The sequence below is a fragment of the Halichoerus grypus genome, chromosome 15 (assembly GCF_964656455.1).
Source record: "Halichoerus grypus chromosome 15, mHalGry1.hap1.1, whole genome shotgun sequence".
Classification (NCBI taxonomy): Eukaryota; Metazoa; Chordata; class Mammalia; order Carnivora; family Phocidae; genus Halichoerus; species Halichoerus grypus.
Genome location: NC_135726.1, coordinates 55,243,478 through 55,260,689, shown reverse-complemented (window position 1 = coordinate 55,260,689; position 17,212 = coordinate 55,243,478). Strand labels below are relative to the sequence as shown.

Sequence of the window (17,212 nt, the reverse complement as noted above, 5' to 3'; positions counted from 1 at the left end):
GGAGAAAGACATTCACTCATTTAATTAATATCTCCTGAGGCCTCCTGAGAGCTCAGCCCTGAATGGGTGATCCTGGGGACACAGAGATGAATCAGATCTGGGCTTGGCCTTGCAGGGCCTGCCCACCTGATGAAGAGGAAGGATGGGGAGAGAGGCAGGTAGGATGGGCTGATAGGAAGGACAATGGAGGGGAGGAGATGAAAAAACAGGGCAATGTTCTCAGGACTTGGCCCAGATCTGGTGATATTAAGAGGAAAGGAAAGTGCTTAGTTCCAGGCAGGTTGGGCATGTGGGTCTTGGGTGGTAGGGTTATGAAGAAGGGGGTAGGGTAGTTTATGAAAAGAGTGAGTTAATCCAGTTAGGCCCATATTTCCTCAACCTTCTAGGAGAGGCCTTTGTCCTTGCAGGATGGGGCCCAAATGCCCAGGGCAGGGAGGGCTCTTTAGGGGGTACACACGTGTGTGGCTTCTTGTGGTCTCTGCCTTGCTCAGTCTGTCTCTCCCTTTCTCTCCTTCCCTCACCCTGGATCCTTCTGTATCCCTGTCCCTCTCTTTTTTAATTTTCTCTCTCTTTCCCTGCCTTGCCCCATCCAGCCTGCCTTCTTCCTACTGAGTCTCTGTTCTTTTTCCCAACCCTCACCTGCCTTTCTGGGGTGGGGGTGGGGGTGGGGTGTGGTGGTCCTCCTGCCTATCCCTCCAGCCTGCCGGGGACACTGGCCCCAGCTCCCCACAGCTTCATTCAAGATAAACTCACTTCCACTTCAGGACCCAGCCTTCGGGATCATCTTTCTCTCCCTCTTCCTCCTCCAGACCACAGAATATCCTGTATCCAAGTCCTGCATCCTGAGATCATGGGAATGAGGGTTCCCCTCTCTGGAGATCCCAGGAGGACTCCATATCCCAGGGCTCCTCCCCCACTCAGCCCAGCCCTGGCTCAGCAGGCCACCAGCTCATCCGGCTCAGGAGGGGGGGGTCCCCCTGTATTGCCTCCATTTCCAAGGCCCCCAGTCAAGGCCTGAGGGCTTCCCCCTCCCCCCCTGGGACATTTCCCAACCCAGATTAATCACAGGGGCGGCCCCAGAGAGGAGGAAGGAGATGGCATGGCTTACCTTCAAGAAGCACAGAAGCCTGAATGCATGCTCAAGACCCAGGCACCCCGAGGTCATGAGGCTGGGATTCGTCTGTGCTCTGCTTTCTCTCCTGGCAGGTGAGGCTCCAGCCATCCATCCGCTGCCCCTCCACGGTCCCGGGAGCCCCGCCAGCCAGCTTGCCCTTGACCTCCCAGGCTTCTGCTCCTTCCTGCTAGGCATCTAGCATGTCTCCCCCAGCCCTCCCACTGTGCTTGTCATTGACCCCTCTGCCTCCATCCCACCCCAGGGCATGGCTGGGCAGACACCAGAGCCATTGGGGCCAAGGAATGCCGCCCCAACTCGCAGCCCTGGCAGGCTGGGCTCTTCTACTTCACCCACCTCTTCTGCGGGGCTTCCCTCATCAGTGACCGCTGGCTGCTCACAGCTGCCCACTGCCAGAAGCCGTGAGTGACCCGGGCGCCACTGGGGTGGGGTGGGGAGCTGGAGGTAAGTGAGGGGGTCAAGGGGCCTTCAGTAGAGGAGGGAGGGAGCTGTGGTTGGAAGGATTTAGCCTTCATTTCTGTTCCCCAAAGCTCAACTCTTAGAATTAGAGTTGACCCTCCAAATTCTAGAGTCCCAAATAATCTAATTATTAGGGTCTAAAATTCAAAACTCTTAGAAACCTCGACTCTGACCCAGAAAAATCCAGAGTCATGGACTCCTAAAATCTCAGATCCATGAGATTCTACATTAGTTTCGGTGAATTCTAGAATTGAGACTCAGACTGGTAGAATCTTAGGAGCCTAGAGCAGCCCTGCCCTGTGGGTATATAACTCCAGCCACATAGTTAAGTTTAAATTTTCTTTTCAAGATTTTTATTTATTTCTTTGGGAGAGAGAGAGTGTGTATGAGTGGGGGGAGGGGCAGAGGGAGAAGCAGACTCCCCCCTGAGCAAGGAGCCTGGTGTGGGACTCGATCCCAGGATCCTGGGATCATGACCTGAGCTGAAGGCAGACACTTGACCGAGTGAGCCACCCAGGCACCCCAAGTTTAAATTTTCTAGTAGACATATTACAATAGTAAAAAAGAAAGGATTGTCATTAATTTTAATAATAGATTTAATTTGACACACTCAAACCATTATTTTATTTTATTTTTATTATTTTAAAAATTTAAATTCAATTAGCCAACATATAGTACATTAGGTTTTCTTTGGTGTAGTGTTCAATGATTCATTAGTTGCATATATCACCCAATGCTTATGAGATCACGTGCCCTCCTTAATGCCCATCACCTAGTTACCCCATCCCCCCACCCCCTCCTTTCCGCAACCCTCAGTTTGTTTCCCCGGAGTCAAGAGTCTCTCATGGTCAAACCATTATTTTAATGTGCAATCCATTTTTAAATACTTATGAATGATATAGTTTAGTTTTTTAATACTACACTTTTGAAATCAGATGTGCATTTTACACATATGACATGTCTCAATTTGGACTAGTCACATTTTAAGTGCTCAATAGTTGTATGGGATAGCACAACCCTAGAATCTTAGGTTCAGTATTCTAGCTAGGTTCGTTGAAAATAGAAGCTCATGGTCCTAGAATCTTTGATTCACAGTATTCTAGAATACTGTGACTTGCAGATTCTAGAATCTTGAATCAGTAGAATTCTAGATGTCTAGAATCTGGTGAATTAAACATCTTAGAATGCTATCGTTCCAGATTCTTAAAATCCCCAAAGTTTTAATTGAGAGAATTCTAGAGTCTCAAACTATTTGAACCCTAGATTCTTAAATTTCTAAAATCATAGAATTACAGAATTCTAGGAATGTCTGGGTGGCTCAGTTGGTTGAGCGTCTGCCTTCGGCTCAGCTCATGATCCCGGGGTCCTGGGATTGAGTCCTGTGTCAGTCTCCTTGCTCGGCAGGGAGCCTGCTTCTCCCTCTGCCTGCCGCTCCCCCACCTGCTTGTGCTCTCCCTCCCTCTCTCTCACTCTCTGACAAATAAATAAATGAATAAAATCTTTTAAAAATATATAAAAAAGAATTATAGAATTCTAGATTGATTAAATCCATTTTATAGTCCCAGAATACTAGAATTCTAGGCTCTTTAAATCCTTGATTTCATCCAGATAATTTTAAAACCCCAGACTTTTGACCTAGAGAAATCTAGAATGTTAGAATATTGGATTCATAACATTCTAGAACATAGAATTCTAGAATCGTGGATTCCTAGGGTGTTAGAAGATTCTGGAATTCTAATGGAATCTTAGAATCTACCTGATGCAGAAATCCAGAATTTCTATATTACCTCTGGAAAGGGGTAGCCCATCTTGTTCCGATATTCTTCCCTCCAGGAATGAAGCACAGGTGCTGAATGAAGTACAGAATGCTGTCTGGGAATTTCCCATCATGCATTGCTCCATGGTAGGGCCTCTTTCAGCTCAGGTCTGTACTTAAGGCTAGGAGAAGAATGTTCAGATTTCAGCTCCAAAGACTAAGGAGAGAGGCAGAGATATGGAGGTAGAAAAGATTCAGGCTTGAGGACGAGTTGGGGGAGATTGGTTTCCCAGACACGGAGCCCAGGCAACGAGGTGACAGAGATAGAGATAATGTCTCATACTCATTAAATCCTGAATTCTCAGTCATAAGCCTGTTCCTAAGGTCAGAGGTCAGAGGCCGAGGAATGGACATGTACATCCCCAGAGAGTCCCCAGCTGTCCAGGGCAGGGGATCCAGAGCAGAACAAGTGGACTGAGAGTTTGAGGTCAGGCCTCAGGAAGACATGCATTGAAGGTGAGGGCATATGCTGACAGGAAAAGCCTAAGGCCATGGATGACCCCCAACTTGGAGATTTTCCATTTCCCATCCCCCTCCACGCACACACACACACACACACACAACACACACAACACACACACACAGAGCCACTCCCCACAGAAGCCACCAGACCTGTGGGGGCAGGAGGTGGGGATGTTGTTCTGTGGTAGGTGGAGCCCCCATGTGCTTACACAGTTCCAGGGGACCCAGGTCACCACAAAGGCTCCAGGTGGGGCAGGAAGGAAGGTGGTTTACTTGGTATGGGACTAGGAAGGGGTGTGAGCTTTTAGGGGAGAGCTACAAAGGTAGAGGCAGACAAAGAGGTGGAGTGAGAAGCTGGGGCCCAGAGAGGGTGTGGGCCTTGCTTAAAATCACACAGCACTCTGGGTCATACAGAAATGATGGGGGCCAAGAGAGAGTGTGTGGCTTGTGGAACAATATCACCCTGGTGGACACCCAGCTTGACCTCTGAGGCCTGTCTCAACAGGTATCTGTGGGTCCGCCTTGGGGAGCACCACCTCTGGCAATGGGAGGGCCCAGAGCAACTGTTCCGGGCCACGGACTTCTTCCCCCACCCTGGGTTCAACAAGGATCTCAGGGCTCATGACCACAATGATGACATCATGCTGATCCGACTGCCCAGGAAGGCACACCTGGGACCTGCTGTGCAGCCCCTCAACCTCAGCCAGACCTGCGTCTCCCCAGGCACCCAGTGCCTCATCTCAGGCTGGGGGGCCGTGTCCAGTCCTAAGGGTATAGCCTTGCCTACAACTCAATCCCTTGTGTCTCATGCTGAGGGTCTGAATTCCCCCTATTTCTCTCTCTGCCTTTTCATCTCTTAGATAGATAGATAGATAGATGACAGATAGATAGATAGATAGATAGATAGATAGATAGATAGATGATAGATAGATAGATAGATAAGGAAAAAATCTAAGATGCTATAAATTACAAGATGTATCATTATTTACAACCACTAAGAACAGGGGAAAAAAAATCCCGTGAATGCTTGCATGACACCATTTGCTGGAAGACATGCCCTGATTTCAGAGATGTTTAAATATGAAAATATACACTTCATGGAATTGAAATGAGGCCTAGATCTCTCAGAGTCACAAATCAGCAACCCATTAGCCACATTTAGCCTCCCACATCAGTCTTGGTTTTCAAATGCCTTGAAAAAATAGTCTGAGCTTGAGAGATTTTTACATAAAAGCCAAATTTCTGCATTTGCTGGGAAAATCCAAAGAGCTGACAACGCGGGACCCAACATTCCCCAAATAGTGACCATTGGGCAGAATCAGTGGAGGTTACGGCCTTCAGACCAGATGTGGGTTTTCTGGGCCTCTACCGTGCCTCCAACTGGTTGCTGTTTCTGCATAGTCCCCTCCTCCCACTTCTAATTTACCTGTCAAGCCCATCTGAATCTGTGCCCCCAGATTATACACGTGGATATATGCATATCTATATCCATATCTATATTCTACATGCTGTGTCTCCCTGTCTGTGTCTAGTATCTCTTATGTGTTTGTCTCTGTCAATGACCATAAATGTTTCCTCCCTTTCTCACTGCCTTCTCCCTTGGCATCTCTGGGCCTGTTTCTTTTTCTTTTCTTTTACTTCATTGCTTCCTCTGAGAGGAAGGTCTTAAGAGGTCTATCTCCTTTCCCTTTAAGAGGTCTATCTCCTGCCATGGTCTCTATTTTTCTCTGTGTGTCATGTATGTATCTCTTCTGGGCTCTTGGCTCCCTGCATCTTTCTGTTTCTCTGTCTCTCTCTCTTTGGCCCTCTCCCTCTCCTCAAACATCTGTTTCTCTTTCACATTATGATTCTGTCACTGTCTCTTGCTTCTGTCCTTGAGAGTCTTCTGCTGTGGTTCTGTGGGTCCTCCTTAGGGAAGGGTCTGGGTGGAGGGGCTGCTGAATGTGATAGGCCCAGCTGCTGATCCTCTATGGGTGCATCTCTTTTGCCAACAGTGCAGTACCCACTCACGCTACAGTGTGCCAACATCAGCATCCTGGATCACAAACTGTGCCATCGGGCATATCCAGGCCACATCTCAGACAGTATGCTCTGTGCCGGCCTCTGGGAGGGGGGCCGGGGCTCCTGCCAGGTGAGACCTACTCTGGGGAGGAGGGGAATGGATATCTTGCCAGATTCCTGGGTCCTAGGGAATTAGGGAGTTGGGGGCCCCAGAATTCCTGGGGATCCAGGACACTTGCGTCCTGGGAGAGGTTGGGACCAAGGCCAGGATTCCTGGATTTAAAGGGGACTGGAAGCCCCGACTCTAGAACCTAAAGGCGGAGAGGACTGGGAGTACAGACTTTAAATCCTGGGGGAAGAGGGGACTAGGATCCCAGAGTGCTAAGTGCAGGGGTGAGGTGAGGGCTATGAGCGCTTATTCCTGGGTCTGAGGGAGGAGGGCCTGGCTGCCTGGACGCCAAGGTGTCGGGAGGAGAGGAAACAGGGCGCTTCCTGAGAGGAAGTGGCCAGTGTAATATGAATACACCTGCTTAACAGTTTCTTTGCTCTTCTGCCGCGCACAGGGTGATTCTGGGGGCCCCCTGGTTTGCGACGGGACCCTGGCGGGTGTGGTGTCTGGGGGTGCCGAGCCCTGCTCCAGACCCCGGAGCCCTGCCGTGTACACCAGCGTGTGCCACTACGTGGACTGGATCCGAAAGACCATGGGGGACAACTGAGCCCTCATGCCTTGGGCGACCAAGAGAGGAGGGTGGGCGTAGGGTAGAGGGGAACTGAAGGGCTCCGGCCTCAGAGATCTCGGCGCGTGGCCTCAGCGACCCCGAGACACATTCTGGATCTTCAGGCTCCGCGCCCTCAGGGCCCGCCCCGTCGGAAAGCAGCGGGGAGACGCCTCCGCCCCTGTAGCCCCGCCTCTGTGATGTCACCAGAGCTGGCATCACCGTGGAACAGCTTCACCTGTGGCTCGGCTCCAGGAGCACCTCCAGCAGACAGCTCCTGCCCTCGGAACTTTGCCCAATGAGAATTCCCCTCCGGGCCCCGCCCCTTGTAACCCCGCCTCCTCCGTGGGAGAGCCCGCCCCCGTGACGTCAGGTGCGCTGTGGCTTCCCCTACCAGCCAGCGGTGCAGGGTCGGGCTCCTCCCCTCGTGCCCGCGCCCCTGGGCGTTTGAATCCTGGCGGGGACCCGACTGAGAGAAGTTGGGGGAGGGTCTCAATTCATTCAGATTCAATGGATGATTTTACAATAAACGCGCGGAGCCGCGCCGTCCGTCTGCCTGCGTTGTGGGATGAAGGAAGGGCAAAGTGTGGGCGGCGGTGGGCAGACAGGGAACCGCCACCGCACAGCAATTCCCCCTTAACCCCCCAGTAGGTCCTACCTAAAGTCTGTCTCCATCAGCCCTATTGCAGCAAGGCCGCTGGGCTCTGCTTGGGCTGGTCCCGTCGCCCCCAGGGGAAGGGGAAACCAGGTCATGGTGCCTCCCAAACCTGCCTTCCCAGATCCCAGACCTCTCAGGGGCAGCGGGCGGGGCCCGATCCGCCCTCAGAAGACTCATCTTTCGTCCATTTCCAGTCAGTGGCAGCAGCCCCCTTCTCCCACAAGAACCCAGGCTCCAAGTCACTCCTAAAAAGACTTAAGAATTCAGCCCCTAACCCCCTTCTCCCTCAGACTAAAACTTCAGGCCAGTCCCCCCGCCCCCGACCCAAAAGTTCGGGTCCCCAGCGCCCTCCACCGTCAGACTCAGGAGTCCAGAACCCCATTCCTTCCCCTCCGAGGTCCAGGAGTCCAGACACAACCTCCCTTCCCTCAATTCAGGGGTCTGGGCCCCCAGTTCCTATTCCCTCAGACCTACAGTCTGGAATCCCAGCCCTCTCCTCCAGACCCAGAGTTCAGGCCCCCAACCCCCTCCTCTCTCAGACCCAGGATTCCGGGCTCCAGCTCCCTCCTTCCTCAGACTCAGGAGTTCAGACCCCCAATCCCTATCTTCCCTGGACCCTGAGTCCAGGTCCCCAACCCCTCCTCCCTCGGAGCCAGTTGTCCAGGTGTCTGGCCCCAGAAGTCACAGCACTGACGTCCTTCTCTTCCAAGCCTGAGGAGTTCCAGATCCTAGCGCCCCCCCCACCCGCCCCCAGGTTTCCCTTTCAGCCCCTCAGCCCCTCCTGACTCATACACAGGGTTCCAGTGCTCTGATGCTCCGTCGGCTCCAGAGCGGGACGAGGCGGAGCGGGAGGCGGGGATTCCCAGTTAAAAGCCTCCAGAACCTAGTACCAGGCAGACAGAGCTGAAGTACTGGGGCCTCTTCCTCGGGGTCTGAATCAGTCGGTGACCCCGCCCCCTGGATTCTGCAAGGTGAGATGCCAAAATTCTCAGACACAGGCATCAGGCCCCGGGGCCCCTGCTCTCCCAGGGCCCAGGACCCCAATCTCAGACCCCTTCCTCCTTCAAGATTTAGGAATCTGGACCCTGGCCCCCTCCTCCCCAAGACTTAGGAATCTTAACTCCAAGTTCCCTCTTCCTTCAGATCCAGGAGTCCGGGACTCTAACACTCCCATTCCTGGGAATGTAGGAATCCAGCCTCCACCTCCTCTCCTCAGATTCAGAAATCTGGGGTCTGCCCCCTTCTTCCTCAGACCTAAGAAGATGGGTCCCCAGGCCCCCCCCCCCCCCCAGCAGGACCCAGAAGAATGGCTCTGGATGCTCTGCCTCCTTATTTCAAGTTTCTCCTAGGATTCAGGGCTCCTCCCTCTTCATTTCTCAGCCCTGCCTTCTCCGTCTCCCAGACCCCGCCACGGGACATCTCTCACCTGCTGCAGTCTGGACCTGGATGTTCCTGTTCTTGCTGTTGGAGGCCTGGGCAGGTGAGGGGGGCCTGGTGGGAGCCTGTGGGAATGCCGTGTGTGGGAATGCCGTGGTAGGCGCTTGTGATAGCATGCGGGGGGATGTGAAACATGCGATCACATGTGGGAACTTCTTTGGGCTTTCCTGAGGGTGGATGGAGGCATGCACACATAGCAGAGGGTAAGAGTGTGTCAGCTTATGCTGCATGTTGCATGAGTACGCCAAGCCGGCAGGGCTGGTGCTGAGGGGTGCAGATACGCACAGTATACAGGGATGTGGATGCATGTGGGAGCATGTGGAAGCATGCTCGGGTGTGTGACTCCGTGTGACTCATGGGCTTCAATGAGTGGACGTGTGCATCTGTGTGGCAGCCTGTGCAAGCTGGGGGCCTCACATTCCCAGTGTGGACATGTGAGGAGGCAGGCAGAGAACGTGCCATATGTCATTTTGAACCCACAATGGGTTTTCCTGGCCTCTGCACTGCCCCAGGGGGTGACGATCCAAACTCTCTCCCTCCTGTTGCAGGACACGTGAGGGCACAGGAGTCCAAGGTGCTGGGCAGCCAGGAATGTGAGGCCCATTCGCAGCCTTGGCAGACAGCCTTGTTCCAGGGCATCCAGCTGCTATGCGGGGGTGTCCTCATTCGATGACAACGGGGTCCTTACAGCATCCCACTGTAAAAAACAGAGTGGATGCCTGGGGCAGAGGTGGGCTGGGGCCTGGGGAAAGGGGGAAAGAAGAGAGCTGGAGACTGAGCCTCTGAAAGAGGAGGGCTGAGGGAGGAGGGGACTGGGTTCCCAGACTCCTGCCTGGGTCCCAAATTACTCTCCACCATTACAGGAAATACGCAGTACGCCTGGGGGATCACAGCCTGAAGAATAAGGACAGTTCAGAGCAAGAAATGGCTGTGGCTCAGTCCATCCCACACCCCTGCTACAACAGCAGCAATGAGGACCACAGCCATGATCTCATGCTCATCTGACTACGTGGTCGGGCATGCCTGGGGCCCAAAGTGAAGCTCATCAACCTGGCGGATCACTGTCCTGAAGTTGGCCAGAAGTGCACCATCTTGGGCTGGGGCACCGTCACCAGCCCCCGAGGTAGTAGGAGGGAGAGGAGGAGCTGGCTGGCCCAGTGGACCTCAAGCCATTGGCAAAGCTTTGCCTCCAGAAGGAGATAGAGAAGGGACAGTGATTGTGAGGTTGAGATTCACAGGTGGCCCATGTTGGAAACCTGGAAGGCCATAATATTAACAGGACTGGTGGGAGAAAGAAAGCAAAATAGCAGATTGTTAAACCAGGTTTCCAAAAAATGGATGGGTGAATGAGTGGATAAAGAATGCACGCCTCCTTGGGGCGCCTGGGTGGCTCCACCAGTTGAGTTCAGGTCTTGATCTTGGTTCAGGTCTTGATCTCAAGGTCCTGAGTTCAGGCCCCGACTTGGGCTCCACACCCAGCTTAAAAAAAAAAAAAGAATGCATGCCTCCTTCACAGTGGAGAGTACCATGTTTTGTTTTCTTTTTTTTTTTTTTTTAAGATTTTATTTATTTGAGAGAGATTGAGAGAGAGAGCATAGGGGGGAGAAGCAGAGGGAGAGAGAGAAGGAGACTCCTCACTGAGCAGGGATCCCAACTCGGGACTCAATCTCAGGACCCTGGGATCATGACCTGAGCCGAAGGCAGACCCTTAACTGATTGAGCCACCCAGGCGTCCCATGGAGAGCACCACGTTATGAAATCTTTCATTGCCCAGGATTTTCTATAATTTTCTCAACAGACTTGGGATATATGGGCTCCTCAGTGGCCCAAGAGAACAAGCTCCTAAGCATCTTCTCCCTTTTGAGTCCATGATTCCTGGCACCAGAGACTCTCTTCCTTCACACTCAGGAATCCAGTCCCTTCCTCTCCCAAGACCCACTGTCTAGGTCTCCAGCTCCCTCCTCACTCTGGACCCAAAGTCTGGACCTCCGTTGAAGTCCTCCTTTTGGGACTTCAGAGTCCAGGCAACCCTTACCCTACTTCACAGTGCAAGAATTGAGACTCAGCTCAGAGAGGCATGTGATTCACAAGGAAACCCAGGATTTTCCAAGCAAAGACAGGATTCAGATCCCTGCCTGTCTGACTCCTTCTAAGGGGACAATGGGATGCTGTGGAAACCCACCTGCTCATGAATCAGTCAGGTCAGTTCAAACCATGGCTCTGCTCTTTCCTCTGGGCAAGCCCCTTCCCACCTCTTGCCTCATTTTCCTCATCTGCAAAATGATGGATTTTTAAGATTAGATAATAGATTTTAGGTAATAGATAATAGATTTTTAAGCTCCATAAGGGCTCAGGTTAAATCTTTTTTCTTCATTGTATGTTCCCAGTGCTCAGGATGGTACCTGGTACACAGTAGGTGCTTCATAAATATTTGTTGAATGAATGCATGGATAAATGAATGATGGAACGAATGAATATATCCCTTTTTTTTTTTAAGATTTATCTATTTATTTGAGAGAGCAGGGGGAGAGGCAGAGGGAGCGGGAGAGAGAGAATCTCAAGCAGGCTCCACACTCAGCTCAGAGCCCAATGTGGGGCTCTATCCCATGCCCTGTGACCATGACCTGAGCCAAAACCAAAAAGTCAGATGCTTAACTGACTGAGCCACCCAGGTGTCCCCGTAAACCTCTTTCAAAAAGCTATTGTGAGTTCAGACTTTTCACAATCAATGAGATTGTGAAGTATACAGCTTCTGGAACATAGAGGTCCCAGATAGAAGTTTTTCCCCCTCAAGTCAATTGCTCAAAGTTTAATAAGAAAGATTAATTCCATTTTCTTTCTTTTTTTATTGAAGTATAGTTGGCCACAACATTCTATTAGTTTTGTGTGTAAATACAATGACTGGACATTTGTATACACTGCAAACTGATCACCACAATAAGTCTAATTACCATCTGTCACCATACAGAGTTGTAACAATATTATTGACTATAGTCCCTGCGGTGTACATTACATGATTAATTCCACTTTTAGTCATTAATTCAACATTTATTTGTGAGCATCTGGTATGCCCCAACTGCTTTACTGTGTGAAGTTTCTATCCTATGGAGTTGCATGCTAGGTGGCGAAAATAGATGATAAACAAATACATATAAAATGAATTATTAGGCAGGGTTAAGTGCTATAATGAAATATCATCGAGAGTAAGAGGATACAGAGTGATGGAGGGGTGATGTTTCTAGGTCAGGGAAGGCTTCTAGGATGAGATGACTTTTGGAAAAAGTAGGATTTAGCTGAAATTGGGGACCTGATGGTCTGGGGTTGGGAAAATTGGAGAGACAAGGTCAGAGGTGTCATAAGGGGGCACCTCCATGTCTTCCAGTCACCTGATCCTTAATTTGAAAATTAGTGGACAAGAAACAGAAGGTAGGGCCCAACATCCCTTCTCTAGATGTTGGAAAGGAAACAGCAGGGACCATGGCTTTGTTTAATGTGATGAGAAGTGATGTGCCCTGTGAAATGTGTCAGAAAACTCTCCTGTGCAGCCATGGATGTACAGAAGGGAGATTAGATCCAGACAGGGATTGAGGGTGAAAATGGTTGCTCTCTCTGGGAACTTACAACCTCTGCCCCCTCAATTTTCCTGACACCCTCAACTGTGCAGAAGTAGAAATCTTTCCCCAGAAGAAATGTAAGGATGTCTATGGCGGGCAAATCACAGACGCTATGATTTGTGCAGGTGACAGCAATGGGGCTGATTCATGCCAGGTGAGTTACTTCTGAAACTCCCTTCTTCCCTTGTCCCTCACCCCCCATAGAGGCTCGAGGCTTGGCAGTAGGGTGACCTCAAAGAGTTAGTACCCAGAGAGGTTACCCCTATCTCTAGAGTGGGAAACAGGTTCAGAGAAGACCACACTCTATTTGCAGATCACACTGCACAGGGTTCAGGAACATTAAATTGTTGCTATCATTTTCCTGGGATCCCTTGTCTTCAGGATGGGGTGCAGAGAAGGGAGGGGATAAGGGGGTAAGAGGAGATGTCCATGAGGGAAAGACTCTGAGGCTAGAGGGTATGCAAGCTCCCTGCTCCCTTCCTCACCAATAGTTTTGGGATTTTGTGCTGACTCTACCACTGACTAGGTAGTCAGCCACTTTTCTTTGGGACCTGACTGGGTTCCTTAGCACGGCTGCCTTCTCCTATGACTGGTCCCTCGGGGAGCAATGCTCTCTTGCCAACTGGGTAGGGAATGGTGCCATTGACTTTAATGGTCCCTTGACAAACTCCCCATACCCAAGATAACAAATCTTGGGATTTGCCATAGGTATAACACTCTCATTCTTATTGGCTGCATTTGGGTCCTCAGGGCTCCCCCAGGTTTGCCCCCCTCATGGAATCTTCACCCCCTTTACTAATGACTGGTCCTTGAAGACAATGCTTCAATGCTTTCTTCCCCATTGGCCAGGAATGAAGTCATTTCCATCAGTGTCGTCCCATGAAATCTAATCTCTCGGAATGGTTTTGGTTCCATAGAGACATGATCTCTTCCCAAAAGACTTTGTCCCTTGCGTGCGTGTGTGTGTATGTCCACAAGAACTCTGCTCCTTCCTCCTATGTTTGGTAACTGGAATCAAAGATCTTTTCACCATTGACCGGGAATGGAGACATCAGCTCAGTTCCCTCCACGGAATCCTCACTGTCTTCTTCCTGGATTAGACCTTTGAGACACCATTCTCTTCCCTCCTTGGTCAGGATTTCCCCCATTGCCCTAGGACATCTGGTCTGTGTCCCTATACACGTAGCCCCACCCTTCTTTCTTACCACTGGCCCCAGGGTACAATGCTCTTATCCCTATTGGCTAGAGGGAACCAATCGTGCTACAGAACTAGTACCAACTTCTGGGTACCGCAGGGCATCTTAGGTGAAAGTATTCTACTCTCCCCATCCAGGGAGATTCCGGGGGTCCACTGGTGTGTGGTGGTGTTCTCCAGGGCATCACATCCTGGGGATCGGAACCCTGTGGGCGACCCGAGAGACCTGGTGTCTACACCAACATTTGCCGCTACTTGGACTGGATCAAGAAGACCATAGGCAGCAGGGTTTGATGCTAGGACAAGCTTTGGACGCTCTTCAATAAAACTCACAACTCATCCTGGCTCCTTGCCTGTCTGTGCTTTGGCCCTGTGGGGAGGGGTGGAAGGATGGGGGTCTGCGCCTTGCTGAGAGGCTTGATGGGAGGTCTATAGAGACCAGGATCCCCATGGCCACTCTTGGCTATCACCACTGCCTGGAGTGATCCCCTTTTTCTAGAAGGGCTTGGAGGAATGGGAGGTTAATTTCAGGGGAGAAGACACACAAGGATTTCCAAATATCCAATGGGCTGGCCTGCAAAAGAGATTTGAAAGAACTTCTGTTTCGTTTTTCTGAGCAGCTAAAGTGTTTCTAAGCTTTGAGAGGAGAATTCCCCTCCCCCATTATAAGATATGTAGAGCAGGGTACAGGAAATACGTGAGCAGCTTAAATATGCATCTATGGAACCACCACCCAGATGAAGAAATAGAACATTGACAGCCTGCAAAACTCTTAGCGACAGATTCTTTTTCCTTAGGAGAAACAGAAATCTTTCTCACAGCTTAGAGCTTTTCTGCTGTGGTAGAAGGGAATAAGTCACTTCATTGCATGTGTCCAAATTGAAGTGTGGAGAAAAAGAGATTTGGGGGAGTTTTCATTAGAACAGAGGCTTAATGTAAGTTGTCTTGGGAAAGATGTGTGTGGAGGGGGTAGTTATTGTAAGGATATAAATACATTGCAAAAGGATGGGCACTGGCTCCCCTCTATCTCATCTCTCTTCACCTGTTTCAATCCTTTCTTGCTACCAACCTTCTAACTCATTTATTTGACTCTCTGACGCCTTTCTCTCCTTCAGGCCTCTGCATTTTCATAGTGTCGGCTCGCTCATGCGCTATTCCAGTCTCTCTCCTTACTTCACAACCTCTGAACTTCACTTTCACCTACCACCAACAGCTTCACTGTCCCGGGATTTCCCAGATTATATTCTCATGCAAGAGAATCCAATTGGTCCAGGTCAACGTTCCTCCTTCAGCCGGCCACATGATAGGTTACTGGATGGCCAATGATTTGACTGCATTCTGTTCAGGTGACCAGTCCCAGCCAATCAGTGGCTATTTAGAGTCACGTGACAGGAGGGGGTCTCTCCATCCTGGGCTGTGGGTGGGACAGTTCTCCACAAGTGGTGTGGGTGTCCAAGAGGCGTCTCATGCATCAACCTCTGTCCTCCGTGAAAGTCCCCAGAATACCAGACATCTTGATGAAGACTTTCGTGCTTGATAGTAAACTCCTGGAACTGGGGATGCATTTTTGGAGGTGATACTCAAGGGTCATCTTGGTCTAAAGAATTGTTTTAGAATTTTTATTATGAACAATTTCAAACATACATAAAATAGTATGGGAACCCTCGTATACCACCATCCAACTCAATCAAAACCAATCCTTTCACCTATACTACACACTTCCCTAATGCTGGAGTATTTTGAAACTAATGGTGACCATCCTATTGTTCTTAAATATTTTGTCATATGTTTCTAAAAAAGGGTATGGCAAACTAAAGCCAATGGGCCAAATCCCAAGAGCTAAAAATAGCTTTTACTATTCGATTTGATGACAGGGAGCATTAATTTTGAACTCTAATTAAGCAAGATTTTATCCCCCAAATATAGTTCCATTCTGCTCATTAATAGACCTGTATGACAAAAATTGGTAACAAATGATTATTACTGTATTTTGGATTTCATCGATTAAAATTGGAAATTTATTTTCCAGTTTTCTCTCTTGTTGTAAGTACTTATATAATATCCTCAATTTTATCTCATGGTCTGCAAAGCCTAAAATATACACTCTTTGGCTCTTTTTTGAGAAAAGTTTGCCAACTCCAGCTCTAAAATATAGATTATTTTAAAACATAAACGCCTTACATTATCAAGGCTTTACAGAATTAGTAATAATTCCTTAATATCACCCAGTATCCAGGTGGTATTTAAATGTCCCCAGTGGGGGAAAAAAAAACAACACTTGAAAATTGATTTATAGTATTAAGGAGGGGCATGGCTGAAGTCAAGGGGGGAAGAGACTGGTCCAAGGTCAACCAGAAATTCAGGAATAGGATCGTGGACTGTGGAATCTGGGAGGAAATCAAAACACCAGGCATGGACAAAAGCTGGAAGGATCTACTTAGTCAGGGAGCTTTTGGGTAGCAATGTCAGAGCCCCAGTTAGAACTGGCTTATATGCAAGAGGGGATGGTTGGCTTAGGTGCTTAGGAAGGTTATGGGGATGGTTCATGATGTCAGGATGTGACACGGGTACCAGAGTCTCAAGTACTTGAAATGGTGACTTAAGCCAATCAGCTCTCTCACACGTGCTCTTGCTCTCTCTCTCTGTGTGACACTTTCTGTCACTCTGCCTACTTCTCTCTGCCTTTATTTTTCTTTTTGGTGTGTGTGAGTTGTTTCTCATTCTGCTTGTCTCTTTCCTTCTTCTGTGGATCTCATTTTAGCCTCTGTAGACAGACTTTTTCAGATGGAGGGAACATAGCAGCTACTGACACATCCAATTAAGCAAACACAGCAGAAACAAAGATCTCCATTCTCCTGGCATCTTGATATTACTCCCAGGGAAGAACTCTGATTGGTTCAGTTTGAACTGACCCACCCCTTGGATCAATCTTTGTTGTCAGGGAGGAGGCAATGCTCTTGTTGGCTTGGCCTGGGTCATGCATCAATCCCAGTGGTTGGGTGGGCAGATGGGAGGGATTGGAGAACTATGATTGACATTTTCACCAGAACTATGCGAAATGAAAGAGCAGCTTCCCAGAAGAAGTGGGAAGCTGTTCTTGAAAGAAGAGGGAAGGGAATCCAGGAAGTCAGAAACAATGGGCCTTCAGAACCCAAGGGGCTGAGTCAGGAGGTTCCAGGGTCACAGTGTCCAGGATCCCTCAGGGCAAGGCACAGCTGACAGGATAACCAGATGCCAGTTCTCAAGTGTGATCATGAGCTGAAGGATAAGTCATCAGGCAATGGTTCAGGACACAAGTTTGAGGGCGAGGGAAGTATGAGGCTGGGTATTTGTGTGGGACTTCAAAACAGGTGCTGGTACTAAATACAAAGGGCACAGGAGGGCTGGGGTTTGACAGTCTCACCAATGTGGGGGTAGGCATCATTAATAGGCCCATAGGGTTCCAAGTCCATTCTGAGCCATATGAGATTTCAAGGGTGTGTGACAGTGTCCCTGGAAAATTTTCTTCTCAGAGTGTGGGTCTGTACAACTGTGATACCATGGGCAATCCTCAGCCATTTGAATTCTGCCTCTTCTGACTCCTCAGCTATATGACTTTGATCAAGGGATCTCACCTCTTTTAAAACTCCATTTTCTCATCTATATAATGGGGAAGACAGTCCTCACTTGGACCCATGTGAGGAATAGAGATGAGTTCTGAGAAATGTCTGACACATCACACA

General features: G+C 49.6%; 2 protein-coding genes across 2 annotated transcripts; both read left to right on the top strand.

Annotated features, from left to right (window-relative positions):
• Positions 1-206: 206 nt before the first annotated feature.
• Positions 207-7,139, top strand: KLK9 (kallikrein related peptidase 9). The gene is made up of 5 exons (XM_036104003.2): positions 207-1,206; positions 1,377-1,533; positions 4,375-4,640; positions 5,864-6,000; positions 6,434-7,139. The coding sequence occupies exons 1-5, from the start codon at positions 1,095-1,097 to the stop codon at positions 6,584-6,586; spliced, it is 825 nt and encodes a 274-aa protein (XP_035959896.2). The 5' UTR covers positions 207-1,094; the 3' UTR covers positions 6,587-7,139.
• KLK8 (kallikrein related peptidase 8) lies at positions 6,593-13,829 on the top strand. The gene is given in 8 exon segments (XM_078063582.1): positions 6,593-6,618; positions 8,154-8,215; positions 8,647-8,724; positions 9,230-9,348; positions 9,350-9,411; positions 9,545-9,804; positions 12,316-12,449; positions 13,629-13,829. Coding segments are annotated over 8 exon segments (897 nt in total). The 3' UTR covers positions 13,785-13,829.
• The last annotated feature ends 3,383 nt before the right edge of the window (positions 13,830-17,212 follow it).

Bases quoted from the DNA above. Each gene is read 5' to 3' on its own strand.
- KLK9 (XM_036104003.2), top strand. From the start codon at position 1,095: ATGGCATGGCTTACCTTCAAGAAGCACAGAAGCCTGAATGCATGCTCA. The intron at 1,207-1,376 runs GTGAGGCTCCAG...ATCCCACCCCAG, and splicing joins TCTGCTTTCTCTCCTGGCAG to GGCATGGCTGGGCAGACACC. The intron at 1,534-4,374 runs GTGAGTGACCCG...CTGTCTCAACAG, and splicing joins GCTGCCCACTGCCAGAAGCC to GTATCTGTGGGTCCGCCTTG.